Below are 21720 nucleotides of genomic sequence, written 5' to 3'. Positions count from 1 at the left end.
ACGAGTCAGCTGAGGCTCGGGAACCTGACGAGTCGGCTGAGACTCGGGAACCTGACGAGCAAGCTGAGACTCGGGAACCTGACGAGCCGGCTGAGGCTCGGGAACCTGACGAGCAAGCTGAGGCTCGGGAACTTGACGAGACGGCTGAGGCTCGGGAACCTGACGAGACGGCTGAGGCTCGGGAACCTGACGAGCAAGCTGAGACTCGGGAACCTGACGAGCAAGCTGAGACTTGGGAACCTGACGAGCAAGCTGAGACTCGGGAACCTGACGAGCAAGCTGAGACTTGGGAACCTGACGAGCAAGCTGAGACTCGGGAACCTGACGAGCAAGCTGAGGCTCGGGAACCTGACGAGTCGGCTGAGGCTCGGGAACCTGACGAGCCGGCTGAGGCTCGGGAACCTGACGAGCCGGCTGAGGCTCGGGAACCTGACGAGCCGGCTGAGGCTCGGGAACCTGACGAGCCGGCTGAGGCTCGGGAACCTGACGAGCCGGCTGAGGCTCGGGAACCTGACGAGCCGGCTGAGGCTCGGGAACCTGACGAGCCGGCTGATCACAGCTACATCCTTCTAGTGGGTGTTTTTCCCCACGTAGTTCCCACTTCAAGGATACACACAACATACACACAATATCCATTAGTTGCATTGGAGAATCCTCTGATGGAGTATATTTTTAACATATATTATTATAATTTGCATTTGAGCCAGAGCATTCAGTGTTCATATGACTACGATGCACACAATGACTACATCAAGCTTGTGACTCTACAAACGTGTTGGACGCATTTGCAGTTTGTTTTGGTTGTGTTTCAGATTATTTTGTGCCCAATAGAAATTAATGGTAAATAATTTTTTGTGTCATTTTGGAGTCACTTTTATTGTAAATAATAATATAATATGTTTCTAAACACATTAATGTGGAGGCAACTATGAATAAATCATCAATAATGACGAGTGAGAAAGTTACAGAGCCAGAAAGATCCTACCCCCAAGACATGCTAACATACTAAGGCATGCTAAGGGGAGGTTAGAATTGTTTGGGGGGGTATGGTATTCATTTCCCTGTAACTTTCTCACTCATCATTATTCATGATTCACTAATGATTATCCGTAATCATGGTAGCGTCCACATTAATGCAGAAGTGTGTAGAAACATATTATATTCTTCTTTTCAATACAAGTGAATCCAAAATGACACAATACATTATTTACCATTAATTTTTCTATGCAAAAACACAGGTATTGGAACAAACAGTTCTGAAAATCAACCTGCAATAAAGCATGCTGGGAAATATCATAATGATGGCGTGGTTTTGAGTTGTTTTGAGAAAACATACATTTGTAATTTACTCAACAAGCTTTTTTAAAATTCAGCTCACTTTCGAGCAGAGTTTGTTGTGATAACAAACTTTAAAACATTAGCTCAAATTCTTGTTTGAAGTCCACTCAACTCACAGAATAACGCTGATTAAGCAATTGGTTAAGTTGGCTGTTTTACACTCTGATGTCGCCATAGTCTAGGGCAGGTAGCAATGTTGATTGTAAGGACAAAAGATGACACAAGCACACAAAGCATGTTTTTCAAATATGGTTGGATAGTTGCACAGACAGAACAATAAAATTGAATTCTCCATGGTCCCAGTTCACCAGATAACCATGTCTGTGTCTGAATGTGTCTGTGATGACGTTGAATCAACATGGAAAACGAATTGGATTTGCAAAAAGTTATCAACATAAGAGCATTTTGTCTTTTCTTTTTAACCCAACTTTTAACCTAAATCTAATGGCATGGTGACATTTTGGGTTGATTTCACGTTGAATTCACCTTAGTTGATAAGTCAACCAAATGTAAATCAAAACTAGACGTTGAACTGAGTCTGTGCTGAGTGGGTATGCCCTAGTGTACTATTTTGACCAAAGCCATGGGCCCTGGTCAAAAGCAGTTCACTATATGGAATAGCATGCCATTTCGGACACACAATTATTGGGGAGGGACGTAAGTAATAGTAACTACCTAAAGACTTTATGAATATGTTGAATATATCTTTTGCACGTTTATGATCTATGCACTTACAGCTGAGGCTGACATGTTTGAAGTTATGCCTAAATGTACTTCCAGAATTGACCGAATTGAAATGGAATTGACCCCAACCCTGATGAGCATACCAATGATAAAGGCTCCAGACCAGGTTTAAGTTCCTACTACTGTAAATTGACGTTTAGAGCTATTTAGTAGGTCTACATGTGGATTAGTTCTCTACTTTTCTCTATTTAAAAAAGTATACTCCTTACATGAAAACGAATCATCCGAATAGGGCTATGACGAGACACATATAGGCCTAGAAGACACCTATGACCTGGAATAATCCCTTTAACTCAAAATGTATCAGTGAGAGAGCTGATAGCAAGATTTCGCACCGGACCTGAAAGGGGAATATTTGGTCGTCCTTGTCCAGCTCCTCGACTATTGGGCCGTTTCTCTTTGCTTTCAAACATTTTTCATAGCCTAAGTACTATGATTCTCCCCTCAGCTCGATGCAGCCTCTGACGTATAATACAAGGATGTAGCGGGTGGCCACAGCAAGGGTTAGTGCTATCCGGAATCCTTGGTACGTCCCTACCCCATTTGAAGTATACATTTAAAATGGTTAAGGTAAGGGTTAAGGTTAGGGGTAGGGATTAAGGTTAGGGTTTAGGGTAGCAGCGTCCCAGTGATTCCATATAGTACTCATGTGAGTGCATCGCGCGCTTTGAGAGGTCGAAGTATTGCACATGCGCACAGCAGCATCCGAGGTGGAGTTTCATTCATACACAAAGCCTCAAAATATCAGGTTGTTTTCTAACAAGGCCATCCATATTCGTTTTTTCTACATTGATTGCCGCTTTTTGCGGTTTATTAAGGCACAAGGAATAGAAGACATACAATGAAGAAACGTTATGTGGACGCAAGCAAGCTACGGAAAATGAAAAAGATAAAAATTACGGAGGAGATATCTGAAAGGTATAGTGAGGTGACGCATCGACCGGATGCCGTTGCTTTTGTTGTTGCTCGGCTTTGTGTAATGCGCATCTTCGTCATTCTCACCTGATGTCTATTTTTATCACAATAATTGCTTCTTCCCTTTAGCCTACTCTTGGACGCTGTATGATATGGAAAAGGGCACTGTGGTTGCTAAATAGGCCTACAAACATTATAGCGGAGTCAACTTGAAAAATAAACCTTTGCTACGTGATGTGGGTAGTTTTTACAGTACATGATTCAGGCTATCTTCTCTCATTTGAAGGCTAACCATTCAATTATGCTACAATAATCAGAATGAAAATCGTGTAGGCTATTATTATTATTATTATTATTATTATTATTATTATTATTATTATTATTATATACTCTGACCTTAATAGATATAGGCCTACTTAAACCTATTCGTACAATATTATCTTACGACCAGGTGGCCATTTCAGGCATTTAGTTACAGACAGCGTGTCTAGACCAATAGAGAATTCGCAATGTCCCCTTTGTGACGAGACAAAGCGCTGAGGTATGTTCCGTGGATGAATGCACTAACTGGAAGTTGCTCTGCGTGTCTGGTAAAAGGACTACAATATACATTTCAATTGAGATCATCTCCTCTTTCCTTTTTGTGTGTGTGGGGGGGTGGGTACCCAGTGTCGCGGATGAAACGTTGTCATGGTTACCAAACAAAAAGGGGGTTGATGTAATAACAGTACGCTATGGAGGTGTCGAGCGCACGAACAAAGGAGTTGTTGAAAACAAGACAGGAGTGTAGTCTATAATGAGAGAATGCAGGCATTATCTTATCCAAGTGTCTATTTTCTACAAGATGATAACCTATTTATAAATAGGCTATGTTCCCAAATGTTAAATAATGTAATGTTTCGTGATTACAATATTTGCCTAATGAGATGAATCCCTATATGAGTGTATGATCACCTAATTTAATGAAGCTTTATATGTGTAAGTCTGTTTATTATATTTATTGACGCAAGACTTCAAAATGTTGTGCACACCTTTTACATAAAAGTAACAGTGTCTTTCACAGTTTGCCAATATTCCTGCCAAATGCATGATAATGACAGGCTTAGGCCTATATCGTGAGAAATAAGCTACATTTAGCTCTTCCAGTAGATTTACTATTTTTTTTTTTACCTTCAATCACAGATCATCAGCATGACATTTTTACCATTATTTCAATAAAATTATAACACACACATTTTACATCAGAATATTTTATTTACAAAAAGCTATATCCACTCATTTTCACACTTGTGTTTTTTCATCAGAAATGAATGTTTATGGTAACCAGTGTGTAAAATATTACTGTCCTCTTTTGTTGCAAAACACTACACTGAGTATACAAAACATTAGGAACACCTGCTCTTTCCATGACATAGACTAACTAGGTGAGTCCAGGTGAAAGCTATGATCCCTTATTGATGTCACTTGGTAAATCCACTTCCATCAGTGTAGATGAAGGGGAGGAGAAGGGGTTTAGAAGGGGAGGAGGTTATTAATTGATTTTCAAGCTTTGAGACAATTGAGACATGGATTGTGTTTGTGTCAGAGAATGACTGGGCAAGACAAAAGATTTAAGTGTCTTTGAATGGGGTATGGTAGCTCACCGGTTTGAGTCAAGAACTGTAACATTTTCCCGTGTGTATCAAGAATGGTCCACCACCCACCACCTCATATTACTGTACTGATTCATTTTAATATATATATATATCTTTTTTAAATATGATGTCACAAATGTATCATTTGTAAAGCTCGTTACAAAAAATGTCATTATTTGTAACATTAGACGGTGTAAAACCTTGCAATGCTAACTTTTTGAGGCGGATATATCTGGGGGTTTTTCAACAAAATGTGATTGTTTGTCTCTATGAAATGAAACAATCTAGTGATAGGTTTCAAACAAATACATGTCTGTCATTGAACAACCCAATGCCATGATTAGATAGTGAAAAAACACACCAGTCTCTTTCCCAAGTTCTGTGGTGGTTAATTTCTTTACTATCAAATGAGGAGAGATAAACTTATCACACAAGTCAGAGTTATACTTAAACTAAATCTTTAATCACTTATTAATAAGGGAGCAGGTCAATACAACGCACACATATAAAGTTAATCGATTGAGTGCTCTACGATAATGATGGCTGGTCGACGATTCACGCTCAGATGATTCGTTGAGAGCCCCGAGACAAAAGTACAAAGGTCTTTTATAGCCAAGATACACCCCTTTCAACCTACATGACGAACAACAGATATATAGAATGGGTCACAAGGTTAAGATTTGTATGAAAGATACCTATAATACATAGCAGACAGTATTTGCTGTGTCAACAGTTTTCATTGTGTAGAGACCAGTGTCTGGCCTTGTATTGAACAGAAACATTAACTCATCCTCTGGAATGCTCTTTAGGTTTTATCACCCAAAAGACATCGTAAATCTCCTCTGTCAGTGTTATCTCCCAGAGGCCCATCCTCAGTAGAACACACACACAATAGTTAACAGAATACTCTATTATGTTGCATAAAACAACCATTTGATGCAATAAAAGTATTATAACATAATCTTGCAATTTTTCCCCATAGTTCTTTAAACAAAAAAAAAGAATTTACCAACATTTCTGAAAATGGATATTTAGCGTTTTGGAATTAAACTCTTCATATCCTCCTCTTATGCCTGTTTTGCAGCGCTTACACCTTTCTGAAGTTTATGATCGTGTGGACTCTGGTGCTCCTGGCAGATTTTATACTGGAGTTTAGATTGGAATACCTGTGGCCCTGTTGGCTATTCTTCAGGAGCGTCTACACCACTTTCCACTGCCATGGGCTGGTGAGGACTATCAGTTAGCTTGTGTTCCAAATGGCACCCTATTCCCTATAATGTAGTGCACTACTTTGGACTAGAACCCTACTTTTGAAAGTAGTGCCCTATATTACAGGGAATAGGGTGCCATTTGGGATGCAGCCCTACCTTAATGGTCTACTAGAAGGAAGTCAATAACAGTAAAGTATTGAGATCAAAATATTGTTGAAAATAGTTTTAGGCCTTGCAACCTGTTATATAAATGTTATAAACCTGTTTTATACAACAGCCATTGTCTTCTTGTTCGAAACTCAAGCAGACAGAATAAAATGTAGCTGTCCAACACAGCACCAACATAATGTCTCTCTGTTGCAGGTGATTTGTGTGGTGTTTGTGTGTGCGGCGTTCACCCTGGACATCTTTTGTTTCATTTTTGTTCCCCTCCACTGGTTGTTCTTCGCAGCCAGCACCTATGTCTTATTCAATTACATTTGGCACACAGGTAAGTATATCAAGCCTGTTTTACAGCTTAACAATATGTATTGTGTTGCCTAGCTGTGGAATGCCTTAGATAAGGATAATGTAGAATGTTATTTAATTGTTGTCTAACAAGTCACACGTTTCTGTAAAGAGTTGAAACAAACCATTCCGGTAACAGGTGAAACCTTCCATTATGTAAAAACATTTACAATTATGAAATCTGCTATTTATAATAAAAATGATGAAAATTTACGTAATTTAATGTTTCAACCCGTTACAGAGAAATGGAACCACATTATGCTGTTTTGTTTGTAAAAGCCCAGTTCTGGTGGTAGCTACACTGGCTATGAACATAAGCTTAGTATTTTCTCTTGGTTAGTTGTGATGTTTTTTATAACAATTGATTTATTCTTCTCAGAGAAAGGCATCTGTATGTCAACGGTGTCCCTGTGGGTGTCCCTGTGGGTGATGCTGGTGTACACGGATGCTTCGTTGAGGCTCAAAGATCTGAACAACTCCCACGCCAACCTGTCTCATCTCTTCGCTGCGCACTGGTAGGTCGATTGAAACACAAAGCACTTCTCACCAAATATTCACCCTCGAGCAGAATCTTCCAAACAAACCCGGTGTATACGCTGTAGATACTTTCTAAATGCCAAGGATTTTCACAACCGCTTGAATTGAGTGGGTTTAAGCTAACGTCTTAAAATCGCAATGAATCACAAGTGGCGTACTCTGCTCATGCATGTGTTTGTCATCATGACACACAATAATGTAGGCCATTATTTAATATTTATTTTCTCTCTCCCGCTCCCCCCCCCCCCCCCTTCCCCCCAGCATTGGCTACCCTGTTGTCTATCTGGGGTTCGACGCCACATGTTACTTCACCAGCATCTTCAAACTGCGGACGCAGAAAGCTGTGCAGAGCGAAAACAACTTCCATATGCACCTCCTGGAACAGTCCCTACCTCTTGGCCTGCAGCTTTACCCCAAGAGTATCACAGACACCAACGGCAGTAAGTACAGCTTTACCCCAAGAGTATCACAGACACCAACGGCAGTAAGTGCAGCGGAGATTGTGCCTACTACTCATTCATTTCTGCACTGTTTTACACTGTTATGAGATGATTCCCCAATGGTAGTACTACTTTGTTTGGTAAGTCAGTTGTTTTCAGGTTAAACCCTTTGGATGGGCCCTGGTAAGGCAGTTGGTTTCAGGTTAAACCCTTTAGATGGGCCCTGGTAAGGCAGTTGGTTTCAGGTTAAACCCTTTGGATGGGCCCTGGTAAGGCAGTTGGTTTCAGGTTAAACCCTTTGGATGGGCCCTGGTAAGGCAGTTGGTTTCAGGTTAAACCCATTAGATGGGCCCTGGTAAGTCAGTTGTTTTCAGGTTAAACCCTTTAGATGGGCCCTGGTAAGGCAGTTGGTTTCAGGTTAAACCCATTAGATGGGCCCTGGTAAGGCAGTTGGTTTCAGGTTAAACCCTTTAGATGGGCCCTGGTAAGGCAGTTGTTTTCAGGTTAAACCCATTAGATGGGCCCTGGTAAGGCAGTTGGTTTCAGGTTAAACCCTTTGGATGGGCCCTGGTAAGGCAGTTGGTTTCAGGTTAAACCCTTTAGATGGGCCCTGGTAAGGCAGTTGTTTTCAGGTTAAACCCTTTAGATGGGCCCTGGTAAGGCAGTTGGTTTCAGGTTAAACCCATTAGATGGGCCCTGGTAAGGCAGTTGTTTTCAGGTTAAACCCTTTAGATGGGCCCTGGTAAGGCAGTTGGTTTCAGGTTAAACCTTTTAGATGGGCCCTGGTAAGGCAGTTCAGTACATAGAGAAAGTGGAGCCATTTGGAACTCATATAATGCCAAAGGAGGACATTTTTAGTTAATGCTCCACTTTAATATCCCTGTGCGTGTAGGAAGTAGATAAATGTTACATCTATCTCACTGTGAGTTCAATACTCTGTAGCTAGATATTGTCTTTGAAATATAGCTCTTTCGCCCTACAGACTCAAAGTGGAGGCCTAAACCTGAGTCCAGTCAGTACCAGTGTCAGAACGGTGCTGTGGCGTCTGACGAGAGACTCACCATGGACTGCCTCCAGATCCACAGCGGAGTGGAGCAGGGAGGGACCGAGAGGGGTGTGGAGGCAACAACGCTGGGAGACTCAAATCCCCAGCCACCCCCGTCCTCCAAACCCAGAGACCCCCCCACCGACGGTGGGACAGGAGGAAGGTCGACAGGAGGGTCGACTGAGTCTTCGGCCACCACCGAAAATCTACCTCAGGAGGAGCAAGGCGGCAAAGTCCCCCGTGCCGCCAAAAGCTCATCCTCCTCCCCCAAAGCACGCAGGATGTCCCCTGGCGCCGCTAGCATCCCTTCGCCTCCTCCCACTGGCAGGGCTGAAAGGAAGCAGAAGAACGGGGCCAAAACGGTCAGCCCCAATCGGCACGCCTCAGACAAGGGCCCCGCCGCGCCAAATCCTCACGCTGACCAAATCACCAAGTAGGGATACTCCGCCACCGTTCACTTTGATTTCATTGTCTTTGGAGACACACAGAGTGATGTGTCTCTTCTTATTCTCTACCTCTCTCTCTACCTCTATCTCTACCTCCCCCATATCTCTTTTCCCCTCCCTCTCTACCTCCCTCTCTCTCCACCTCCCTATCTCTCCACCTCCCTCTCTCCACCTCCCTCTCTCTCTACCTCCCTCTCTCCCCTACCCCTACCCCTTCTCCCTCCCCCTCTCCCCTATTTCCCAGGCTGGAGCAGGAGATGAGGAGGCTGAAGGGCGAGCTGCAGGCCAGCAGACAAGGTGAGCAGGAGCTGCGCAGCCACGTCTGCAACCTGACCAACAGCGAGCACAGCCTGAGGCCCGAGGTGTCTCTGCTCAGGCAGAACAACGAGCTGCTCCAGAGCAAGTGAGTGATAACATTGCATTTTATGGTCTATTTTGTTTTGCCTCGCATCATGACCCTATTGCCCTGTATGTCTGCCATACACTGTTTTGGCTCCCTCTGCTGGTTACTAGAGAGGTAGCCTAGTGGGTAGAGCATTGGGCCAGTAAACGAAAGGTCCCTTGTTTGAATACCCGAGCGGACAAGGTGAAACTTCTATAGATATGCCGTAATTCTACACTGTAAAACACATTTCCCTGCACCTCTCTAGTGGATGTGACAATAAAACATTTACTGTTTATAATTATCATATGCACTGACACTTTATTTGAAATGTTATGTCATGTCCCCCCTCTACCCCACCACCCTCCACATATGGCACTATTACACTGGGTATTGTACTCAAGCCAGGTTAGCACAAGTAAGCTATGTGGTGTAGTACCTTGATGCAATAATGTGATTATACTAAAATGAAATAACTAACTATGTTAAAGATGCAGTCCGGGATCTTAAGCACTTACAAATTCATAACATATTTTACACATTGGAATTCAAAACATTTCCTACAAATTGCCCAAAAAAACAGGACGGAAAATGAAATTAATTACGTAGTACCCAATTGTGCAACATTTTCAGGGACCCGTTTTGGCTCGTGAGCACTTCTTCCAAAACTACTGGCTGAAATTATACTTTAGCTTTGGAGAATCACATGAAGTGCTACTGAAATCTTTTTCACGTTTCGAACCTTCTAACCAATTTAGTGGGAATGGAATGTATTGATTCACATACACCAATGCTGCATGCGAAATGCACCTTATTGGGCCCACAGGGCTCTGGTCAAATGTAGTCAACTATGTAGGGAATAGAGTACCATGTAGGATACACACCAAATACTCCCTTTAGTCTAGAACAGGGATGGGGAACTTTGATGGGGGTGGGGGCCACCACTAGTGGCTCATGAGTTTGCGTACCCACAGGCCTCAGGCCTACAAAAGGGGGCATGCGGCAGTTGCCCATCCCTGGTCTAGAACATTGTGGTTTGACTCTGTTTCAGGATCTTGTCTCTGACCAAGACCAAGCAGAAAGATAAGCAGATCAGCGCCGTGCTAGAGAAGAAGACCAGAGCAGAGACAGAGGCCAGGCTCTCCATAGAGAAACAACTGGCCGAACTCCAGGCTCACAAACTAGAGGAGGCGGCCATCTTAGCTCGTAGTAGTCTACCAAACAGGTATGACACTCACTCTCTCTCCTTCCGCCATTATTTTGTATTCAAATGCATATAAATGTATGACTTGCATGTTACGCAATAACCTTTACCCTCAGATGCTATTGAAGCTGCGTCCCAAATGGCACCCTATTCCCTATGTAGTTCACTATTTTTGACCAGGGCCCATAGGACTATGGTCAAAAGTAGTGCACACTATATACAGTGCCTTCAGAAAGTATTTATACCCCTTGACTTATTCCACATTTTGTTGTGTTACACCCTGAATTCAAAATGGATTCAATATTTTTTCACCCATCTACACATAATACCCCATAATGACAAAGTGAAAACATGTTTTTCGAAATTTTTGCAAATTTATTGAAAAAGAAATAGAGAAATCTAATTTACATATGCATTCACACCCCTGAGTCAATACTTTGTAGAAGCACCTTTGACAGCGATTACAGCTGTGAGTCTTTCTGGGTAAGTCTGTAAGAACTTTCCACACCTGGATTGTGCAACATTTGCCCATTATTATTAAACAAATTCTTCAAGCTCTGTCAAATTGGTTGTTGAATATTGCTAGACAACCATTTTCAAGTCTTGCCATAGATTTAAGTAGATTTAAGTCAAAACTGTAACTCGGCCACTCAGGAACATTCACTGTCCTCTTGGTAAGCAACTCCAGTGTAGATTTGGCCTTGTGTTTTAGGTTATTGTCCTGCTGAAAGGTGAATTCATCACACAGTGTCTGGTGGAAAGCAGATTGAAACAGGTTTTCCTCAAGGATTTTGCCGTGATCATTGCTCCATTCCGTTTCTTTTTTATCCTGAAAACTCCCCAGCCCTTAACGATTACAAGCATACCCATAACATGATGCAGCCACCACTATACTTGAAAATAGGGAGAGTGGTACACAGTAATGTGTTATTTTGGATTTTCCCCGAACTTAACACTTTATATTCAGGATAAAAAGTGAATTGCTTTGCCACATTTCTTTGCGGTATTACTTTAGTGCCTTGTTGCTAACAGGATGCATGTTTTGGAATATTTTTGTTCTGTTCAGGCTTCCTTCTTTTCACTCTCTCATTTAGGTTAGTATTGTGGAGTAATTACAATGTTGTTGATCCATCCTAAGTTTTCTTCTATCACAGCCAAACTCTGTAACTATTTTAAACTCACCATTGGTTTCATGGTGAAATCCCAAAGCGGTTTCCTTCCTCTCCGGTAACTGAGTTAGGAAGAACGCCTGTATCTTTGTAGTGACTGGGTGTATTGATACCCCATCCAAACTTCACCATGCTCAAAGGGATATTCATTGTCTGTTTTTGAATTTTTATCCCTCTACCAATAGGCGTCGTTCTTTGCAAAGCATTGGAAAACCTACCTGGTCTTTGTGGTTGAATCTGTGTTTGAAATTCACTGCTTGACTGAGGGACCTTACAGATAATTGTATGTGTGGGGTACAGAGATGTGGTAGTTATTCAAAAATCATGTTCAACACTATTATTGCACATAGAGTGAGTCCATGCAACTTATTATGTGACTTGTTAAGCCCATTTTTACTCCTGAAATGATGTAGGCTTGACATAACAAAGGGGTTGAATACTTATTGAGTCAAGACATTTCAGCTTTTCATTTTGTATTAATTTGTAAACATTAAATCTCAATTTAATCCATTTTAAATTCAGGCTATAACACAACAAATTTTGAAAAAAGCGTGAATACTCTGAAGGCAGTGTTTGAGTCAATGTTCCAGATCAGTGGTTCTCAAACTTCTCAAACTTTTTGGGGTCGGAGAAAATTAATCAGGGACCCTCATAATCAAAACACAAAAAATAGCATACAAAGACTTTTACTATGACTTCAGTAGTGCATGGTCGGACTAACCAAGTTTCAGACCCTAGGAAGGAACATTTTAAAGGCCTGCCTCTTGGCATCGGAGCGAAAATGTTGCAGTTTTCTAGTTGAAATTACAGTACATTTATGTATTGAGAGGTATTCAATACAAGACCTATTGAGTTGAAAAAATATAATTGGTGGAGTACTGTGGATACCAATAACCCTGTGGCCCTCCCAGGCCCATGTTGCCCAGGGTTAAGAAAATACATTGTAGATTAATAATATTGTATTGTATAGCACCCTCTAAAGTTAATCGGATCGCTTGGCCGAAATTAATTTAATCTGTTGTTGTTAGTAATATTCATTAAAAAAAAGATATATATTTTGAGATCTGACAGCGGTCCCCCTGCAGTACCTCCATGGATCCCTGAGAACCCCTGCTCCAGATCATTCCTATTTTCACCAACACTTGCTTTCTTTCTTTTATTTGCTGTACTATTAACTTTCTTTTCATTGCAGCCGGTAACAACAATCATAGCAAAAAAGCATAATAATTAGTGAAGTATAATATTTGTTTTACACAAACAAAAGTACAGATGGATTTCAAAATGCCCCCCCCCTCCCAAAATCCCAAGATCGCGTGCTGTTGATGATGTCATGTTTCTTTGTGTTTGGACAACCCCACCTCCCCAATCCCACAAATAAGCAGCACCTCTCTGACCGCCTGAAACAAAGCATGTACTATTCTCTCTATCTTCCACCACACTAGGCAGGAACACTCTGTGACCCTAATGTTAAGGAAAAAAGAAAAAGATCTAGAGACAGAGTACAAACAACTACAGCTGGAGAGTCAAGGGAAAGAGGGCCGTCTAATAGCTCTAGTGAATGAAGTGGAGGTAAAAAAAAAAATACTACTCTTTCACATGAGTGGGTTCCGTACGAATGTACGTGTCGAGTTTGTGAGTTTTCACGTCTTGCTCGTTGTTGAAGTGATACTCCGTTGTCTTGTGTTTTTGGATATGCCGTTTTGTAGACTTGTGGCTTGTTGCGTGTGACTATCTGTGTCATTATTTGTGTTTGTGGATTTGAGTAGCAGGAAATGGTGTTTGGGCCAGTGCTTTGAGGACTTTCAGATCATCCGTTTTTTTTGTGTTGGCCTGAACTCAAGTACTGTAATGTGGGCACATTGTATTTGCATTCATCGATACTGTATGCTAACTGTATTCGTTTCACATATATTTAATATCTTGTCGTTTGTGATTATTGTTTTCTTGTGGTGACATATACTCCATGAAGCATGCAGACATTGCAGAGGCAGAAGCCAAGTCTTTCATAAAACATTGTACATCTTAAAGTGAATTCATCATAGGTTACTAGTTAGTTATTTAGTAATTCAACCCAATACAACTGTTTTACCTCCACTTAACTTGTGAATATTTAAAAACCTCTTTTACAAAAAACAAAGAAGGAATCATGTCCTTAGAGCGTTTGAAAAAATATTCAGCTCACATTGTTTTTTGAATGGCTGGCCATCCACCAATCCACCATCACTGTTGGAAATAGATATTGTGGTCATGTGGTGCATTGGTTCCCGAACTGGGGAAATTGGCTTTAATGAGGGTGTTGCAATTCTTCAGCACACAAAAACGAGTATAAAAAAAAAAATGCATTCTACAAGTTTGGGGAACCAAAGCACATCCTGTTAAAAGTACCTCAGAATGACTGCTAAACCACCAGGGTCATGTTCAGTAGGACACACGGTTTAAAAAGTTTTGAAACGGAAAACGAAACCAATCGTTTCTTATTGGACAACTCCAGGCAGAACCACCACGTTACACTCAATTCCAAACCGTGTTTTCCTGTATCGTACCTACTGAACACTGCCCTGTAGGTCCACGCTCCTGTGTTAGCCTGGCATCCAAACTGAATTCGCTACATTTCACCATCGCTTTGCTTTACAACAACAGTGAAACATAGCTTAATCCATTTGGGTGCCAACCAGTCTGCTTCTATGTAGCCCTGGGGCTATTGCGAGTGTCTCTCTCCCTGATCCCATCCCAGGCCCTGGGGAACTATCGTTGTGTGGAACAGGAGGAGCAGGATGTGCTGCTCTCTGCCTTGTCGGCCCTGCAGGACAAGGCTCAGCACCTGGAGTACAACCTGAGCGCCGAGACGCGTATCAAACTGGACCTGTTCTCAGCCCTGGGAGACACCCGCAGGCAGCTGGAGATAACACAAGGTCCCCCTCCCCATTTATGTTAAAGCGCTATATAATCATTTTATAGCTTTATATAATTATGTTATAGCTCTATAATTATGTTATAGCTTTATAGATTTATGTCATAGCTTTATATAATTATTTTATAGCTCTATAGAATTACAGTACCAGTCAAAAGTTTGGACATACCTACTCATTCCAGGTTTTTTCTTAATTTTTTACTATTTTCTACATTGTAGAATAATAGTGAAGACATTAAAAGGATGAAATAACACATATGGAATCATGTAGAAACCAAAAAAGTGTTAAACAAATCAAAATTTATTTTATGTTTGAGATTCTTCAAAGTAGCCACCCTTTGCCTTGATGACAGCTTTGCACACTCTTGGCATCCTCTCAACCAGCTTCATGAATGCATTTAAATTAACAGGTGTGCCTGGTTAAAAATGTATTTGTGGAATTTCATTCCTTCTTAACCTGTTGGGGCTCGGGGGCAGTATTGAGAAATTTTGAAAAAAATATGTGCCCATTTTTAACTTCCTCCTACACCAACTCAGAAGCTAGGATATGCATATTATTAACACATTCGGATAGAAAACACTCTGAATTTTCTAAAACAGTTTGAATGGTGTCTGTAAGTATAACAAAACTCATATTGCAGGCAAAAACCTGTGAAAAATAGATCCAAAAAAATGTGAATTTTGTGACTGTACTATTTAGTGTCATTGTTTTATAGATACCATAGTGAGAAAGGATTCATTTCGCAACACCTACGGCTTCCACTAGATGTCAACGATCTTTATAAAGTTGTTTGAAGCGTCTATGATAAACAGAGAGCAAATTAGAATGCAGGGAAGTTGACATGTCATCACTTCATTTTTTTGCGCCTGCGCATAAATCTGAGAAGCGTGAGTTTGTCATTAATTGTTTATCAAGACATAGGATAGGTTGTGTGAAAATATTACTGATGTTTAACGTTAAAAATGGACCAAAAGATTAATGCTAAACAAGGTTTGACATGTTTGAACGAACGTAAATAGATTATTTACTAGGTTTTTTTAGCTTTTCGGCGTGATTTTACAACCCCCCCCACCACGTTTTGTGGGACCATAATGAACGCTAACTGCTTGGTGTTATTTGGACATAAATTATGAACTTTGTCAAAAGAAACCACATTTGTTCCGGACCTGGGAAATCCTGGCAGTGCCTTCTGATGGAGATAATCAAAGGTAAGGGGATATTTACAATGTTATTATCGATATTAGATGATGCTAACTGTATAGCATAGCTTGTTGTTCTTAGCATAGCACCCCGTTTATTGCAAAATGTGATTTCCCAGTAAAGTTATTTTGAGATCTGGCCATTCGGTAGCAATTACGAGATGATAATATATTATTCTTTGAATGACAATATTATAATTTACCAATGTTTTCGAATAGTAATTTTGTTATGTTCACCGGAAGCATTTCAGAGAAGAAAAAATCTGAATTTCACGCTACTGTAAAATGCTGTTTTTGGATATAAATATGAACTTGATGGAACAAAAAATGCATGTATTGTATAACATAATGTCCTAGGAGTGTCATCTGATGGAGATTGACAAAGGTTAGTGCATAATTCTAGCTGGTTTCTGCTTTTGGTGACGCCTGACCTTGAATTGAAAATGGATGTTTGTACTTTTGTGGCTATGTACTGTCCTAACATAATCTAACTTTATGCTTTTGCCGTAAAGCCTCTTTGAAAATCGAACAATGTGGTTAGATTAAGGAGATGTTTATCTTTTAAATTGTGTAAAATAGTTGATTGTTTGAGAAATTGAAATTATTAGATTTTTGATGTTTTGAATTTCCAGCCTTGTTAGCAATCCCGACTCGGGGTTCCCCAACAGGTTAATGCGTTTGAGACAATCAGTTGTGTTGTGACAAGTTAGGGGTGGTATACAGAAGATAGACCTATTTGGTAAAAGACAAAGTCCATATTATGGCAAAAACAGCTCAAAGAAAAAGAAAGAGAAACGACACTCCATCATTACTTTAAGACATGAAGGTTAGTTAATACGCAACATTTCAAGAACTTTAAACGTTTCTTCAAGTGCTGTTGCAAAAACCGTCAAGTTTTATGATGAAACAGACTCTCATGAGGACAGCCACAGGAAAGGAATACCCAGAGTTACCTCTGCTGCAGAGGATATGTTCATTAGAGTTACCAGCCTCAGAAATTGCAGCCCAAATAAATGCAATATATAGTTCAAGTAACAGACACATCTCAACATCAACTGTTGAGGAGACTGTGTGAATCAGGCCTTCATGGTCAAATTGCTGCAAAGAAACCACTGTTAAAGGACACCAATAATAAGAAGAGACTTGCTTGGGCCAAGAAACAGGAGCAATGGACATTAGACCAGTGGAAATCTGTCCTTTGATCTGATGAGTCCAAATTTAAGATTTTTGGTTCCAACCTCTGTGTCTTTGTGTGACACATAGTAGGTGAACGGATGATCTCCGCATGTGTGGTTCTCAGCGTGAAGCATGGAGGAGGAGGTGTGATGGTGCTTTGCTGGTGACACTGTCAGTGATTTATTTATAATTCAAGGCACACTTAACCAGCATGCTACCACAGCATTCTGCAGCGATACACCATTCCATCTGGTTCGCGCTTAGTGGGACTAGAATTTGTTTTTCAACAGGACAATGACCTAACACACCTCCAGGCTGTGTAAGGGCTATTTGACCAAGAAGGAGAGTGATGGAGTGCTGCATCAGATGACCTGGCCTCCACAATCACACAACCTCAACCCAATTGAGATGGTTTTGGATGAGTTGGACCGCAGAGTGAAGGAAAAGCAGCCAACAAGTGCTCAGTATATGTGGGAACTCCTTCAAGACTGTTGGAAGAGCATTCCAGGTGAAGCTGGTAGAGAGAATGCCAAGAGTGTGCAAAGCTGTCATCAAGGCAAAGGATGGCTACTTTGAAGAATCTCAAATATTAAATATATTTTGATTTGTTTAACACTTTTTTGGTTACTCCATGATTCCATATGTGTTATTTCATAGTTTTGATGTCTTCACTATTATACTACAATGTAGAAAATAGGAGAAATAAAGAAAAACCTTGAATGAGTTGGTGGGTCCAAACTTTTGACTGGTACTGTGTCAAAGCTTTATAGAGTTATGTCATAGCTTTAAAGAATTATGTCATAGGTCTATAGAATTATGTTACAGCTCAAGAATTATGTTGTAGCTCTATATAATTATGTCATAGCTTTATGGAATTATGTTATAGGTCTATAGAATTATGTTACAGCTCTAGAATTATGTCATAGCTTTATGGAATTATGTTATAGGTCTACGGAATTATGTTATAGCTCTATATAATTATGTCATAGCTTTTTAGAATTATGTTATAGCTCTACAGAATTATGTCATAGCTTTATAGAATTATGTTATAGGTCTATAGAATTATGTTATAGCTCTATGGAATTATGTCATAGCTTTATAGAATTATGTTATAGCTCTACAGAATTATGTTATAGCTCTATGGAATTATGTCATAGCTTTGTAGAATTATGTCATAGCTTTATAGAATTATGTCATAGCTTTGTAGAGATATGTCATAGCTTTATAGAATTATGTTATAGGTCTATATAATTATGTTATAGCTTAATAGAATTATGTTATATATTTTTATAGAATTATGTCATAGCTTTGTAGAGATATGTCATAGCTTTATAGAATTATGTTATAGGTCTATATAATTATATTATAGCTTAATAGAATTATGTTATATATTTTTGTAGAATTATGTTTTAGCTTTATAGAATTATGCTGTAGCTCTATAGAATTATGTCATAGCTTTGTAGAATTATGTCATAGCTTTATAGAACGATGTTATAGCTTTATAGAATTATTTTATAGCTTTATTGAATTATGTCATAGCTCTGTAGAATTATGTCATAGCTTTATAGAACGATATTATAGCTTTATAGAATTATGTTATAGCTTTATATAATTATGTCATAGCTTTATAGAATTATGTCATATCTTTGTAGAATTATGTTATAGGTCTATATAATTATGTTATAGCTTTGTAGAATTATGTCATAGCTTTATATAATTATGTTATAGGTCCATAGAATTATGTCATAGCTTAATAGAATTATGTTAAAGCTTTATAGAATTATGTTATAGCTTTATATAATTATGTTATAGCTTAATAGAATTATGTTATAGCTTTATAGAATTATGTTATAGCTTTATATAATTATGTTATAGGTCCATAGAATTATGTCATAGCTTAATATAATTATGTTAAAGCTTTATAGAATTATGTTATAAGTCTATAGAATTATGTTATAGCTTTATAGAATGATGTTATAGCTTTATATAATTATGTTATAGCTTAATAGAATTATGTTATAGCTTTATAGAATTATGTTATAGGTCTATAGAATTATGTCATAGCTTAATATAATTATGTTAAAGCTTTATATAATTATGTTATAAGTCTATAGAATTATGTAATAGCTTTATAGAATGATGTTATTGCTTTATATAATTATGTTATAGGTCTATATAATTATGTTATAGCATAATAGAATTATGTTATAGCTTTATAGAATTGTGTTTTTGCTCTGTAGAATTGTGTTATAGCTTTATAGAATTATGTCATAGCTTTATATAATTATGTTATAGGTCTATAGACTTATGTGGTAGCTTTGTAGAATTATGTCATAGCTTTATAGAATTATGTTATAGCTTTATAGAATTGTGTTATAGCTCTGTAGAATTATGTTATAGCTCTGTAGAATTATGTTATAGTTCTATGTAGCATTGATTTAGCCGATTGCCAAATAGAGATATGCACGTGTAGCTTGAACTTTCGCTTAAATCTTGCATTGATATCAATGGAAGATTTGCTTGAATATTCCAGTTATACTGTATGCCCGATTATTATGTGAGGATTTGACACTGTAAGGAGAGTTTAGCTACAGTAATTCAGTGACTTAATAAATCTTTTTTATTTTTTAATCAATAACTCCTCCATCGCTTATCATGACTCTACTGTACCTCTGTCCCACAGGAAAAGTACTCAAGCAGGATAAGGAGATTGGCGAGATGAAACGGAAGATCGCCGAGGTCATGGCCGTCAGTCCTGGCATGTCCTTCATGACGCCGCGGCCCGCCGTACCGCAGTACCTCACCAAGTTCCTCAACTCAGAGCGCTATGTGCTCAACCCACGGGCGCTGATGTACCAGTGTCTTAAGAAATAAGAATCCATCACGACCTGTTGAAAACATGCGGTAGACCATCTTAAGCCTTCTCTTGAGCAGGGCTCCGTCTGTGCAGTCACTTGTAACACGTCTATCTCCTAGAGACGGAGAGCACCCAAGAGACTTCCTGGATGTGGCGACGATGTCACAGTGCTCAACAACATTCTCAGTCTCAAGGATTTGTATACGGTAGTTCTCACAAAACATAAACTGTCTGAGATGATTACCTTCTCAGTAACCCTCCATAAATCATTGGCGAGGTGGGAAACAAAAAGCCTTTGGCTGCTTCACAGGTGCTTCATTCACAAAGCAAATATTCCTCAGTCTTTCCTCTGAAGAAGTATTTGAGTTCAGAGGACTTGTGAGATTACTAACGCCTACGGTGATGTGTTAATGTAACATTGAGCTCCCTTGGCTACAGTAAATATGACATTTCATAGATGCTCGTCCGTTAGGACACTATTGGCTTTTTCATTCAGAATCCTGGCACAATGTACCGTGTAATGTGATTTGGGTTGAGCAAGATTAGGTTGGAAGAGATTGGGCTGTCTGAGCTCACTCTTAGCAACTCTGTCCGTATGTCGTTGTTTTCGGTTTCACTCTCCTATTCATTTGCCTTATATTGATGGGCAACATTTATTCAATGCATGTATTGCCAGTGGACAAACCCCTGGCCTTGATTATCAACCTTTTGGGTCCTTTGGACAGTGTCACTTCGAGTTAAAGATGATCAGGTCGTACCAGACCTGGGTTCAAATACTATTTGAAATCAATACTTCCTTGAGCTTGTCTGGAACAATGGAACCAATAGCTTAGTTGCAAGAGTTCAGACCCAAACCATCTGGGTTTGAACTCTTCGAGACAGACTAAAGCAAACGCTAAAGTATTTCAAAGATTTCAAATAGTATTTGAACCCAGATGTGGTTGACGCCACTGTACCATTTACCAGTCATGTTAAGTAATCTGAAAATTGATATTGTCTATAAAACTTGGGCAGCATTGTGAATAACATGGATATAACATGGAATTTTGTGGACCAAAAATTGTGTAGCGATGTGCAAAATTACCCGTAAATTGAATGTGCCTATAAACATTACTTTCAAAATAGAAGATAAAACACTATTTAATGTGAGACAGTAATGTGTTTGAATTGAAGTGATATGTAATGTTTTTGTAGTCTTTTTTACACACACACACACACACACACACACACACACACACACACACACACACACACACACACACACACACACACACACACACACACACACACACACACACACACACACACACACACACACACACACACACACACACACACACACACACACACACAAAATGTAAAGAATTTGAAAACACACCCCGAATTGTTTTTCAAATTGATGAATACTAATGAAGTTGATCTTACCATTTTTTGGTCTCTTTTTGTTAGATTTAATGTTTACAGTTTTCTATCAAAACAATACTTTTTAGGCTTGATGTACTTTTCACATGGAAGTTTACTGCTTTAATTTAGTAAATCAATGTTTTTGTCAGCATGACACTGGTGTGTGTAATACAGTACAAGTTCTTTGGGCACAACGTCATTGGTGACTAAAGATTGTGCACTACATACATATTATAGTTCAAGGGCTCAAGCTATTCTTACAATTCTGATGAAACAGTTGATAATAAAAAAAAATGTACAAATTAACCAGTTACCACAGAACTTGCTTTTTCTTAAGTTTGAAATTTACTGCTTGACTGAGGGACCTTACAGATAATTGTATGTGTGGGGTACAGAGATGAGGTAGTCATTCAAAAATCATATTCAACACTATTATTGCACATAGAGTGAGTCCATGCAACTTATTAATTAAGCCCATTTTTACTCCTGAAATGATTTAGGCTTGACATAACAAAAGGGTTGAATACTTATTTATTTTACCGTTATTTTACCAGGTAAGTTGTCTGAGAACATATTCTCATTTACAGCAACGACCTGGGG

General features: G+C 39.4%; 1 protein-coding gene across 2 annotated transcripts; it reads left to right on the top strand.

Annotated features, from left to right (window-relative positions):
• Positions 1 to 2741: 2741 nt before the first annotated feature.
• On the top strand, positions 2742 to 21426 carry si:dkey-12h9.6 (macoilin). 2 transcript variants are annotated; one of them, XM_014143972.2, is made up of 11 exons: positions 2742 to 3000; positions 5716 to 5857; positions 6206 to 6332; positions 6729 to 6864; positions 7148 to 7326; positions 8309 to 8804; positions 9062 to 9220; positions 10251 to 10424; positions 13015 to 13141; positions 14307 to 14484; positions 19543 to 21426. In XM_014143972.2, the coding sequence occupies exons 1-11, from the start codon at positions 2924 to 2926 to the stop codon at positions 19731 to 19733; spliced, it is 1986 nt and encodes a 661-aa protein (XP_013999447.1). In that variant the 5' UTR covers positions 2742 to 2923; the 3' UTR covers positions 19734 to 21426. The 2 variants fall into 2 exon arrangements, 1 of the variants encoding a protein (XP_013999447.1); XR_001320871.2 differs by lacking the exon at positions 13015 to 13141 and having other exon boundaries at positions 2744 to 3000.
• The last annotated feature ends 294 nt before the right edge of the window (positions 21427 to 21720 follow it).

This window comes from Salmo salar, chromosome ssa15, assembly GCF_905237065.1.
Source record: "Salmo salar chromosome ssa15, Ssal_v3.1, whole genome shotgun sequence".
NCBI lineage: Eukaryota > Metazoa > Chordata > Actinopteri > Salmoniformes > Salmonidae > Salmo > Salmo salar.
Note: the sequence above shows the minus strand (reverse complement) of the source record. Positions and strands in the feature narration are given on the sequence as shown.

What these genes read in the sequence shown, in the direction of transcription:
- si:dkey-12h9.6 (XM_014143972.2), top strand. Translation starts at nt 2,924, where the DNA reads ATGAAGAAACGTTATGTGGACGCAAGCAAGCTACGGAAAATGAAAAAG. An exon ending in CTTTCCACTGCCATGGGCTG is followed by an intron (nt 5,858 to 6,205) that starts GTGAGGACTATC and finishes TCTCTGTTGCAG; the next exon opens with GTGATTTGTGTGGTGTTTGT. An exon ending in CACGCTGACCAAATCACCAA is followed by an intron (nt 8,805 to 9,061) that starts GTAGGGATACTC and finishes CCTATTTCCCAG; the next exon opens with GCTGGAGCAGGAGATGAGGA.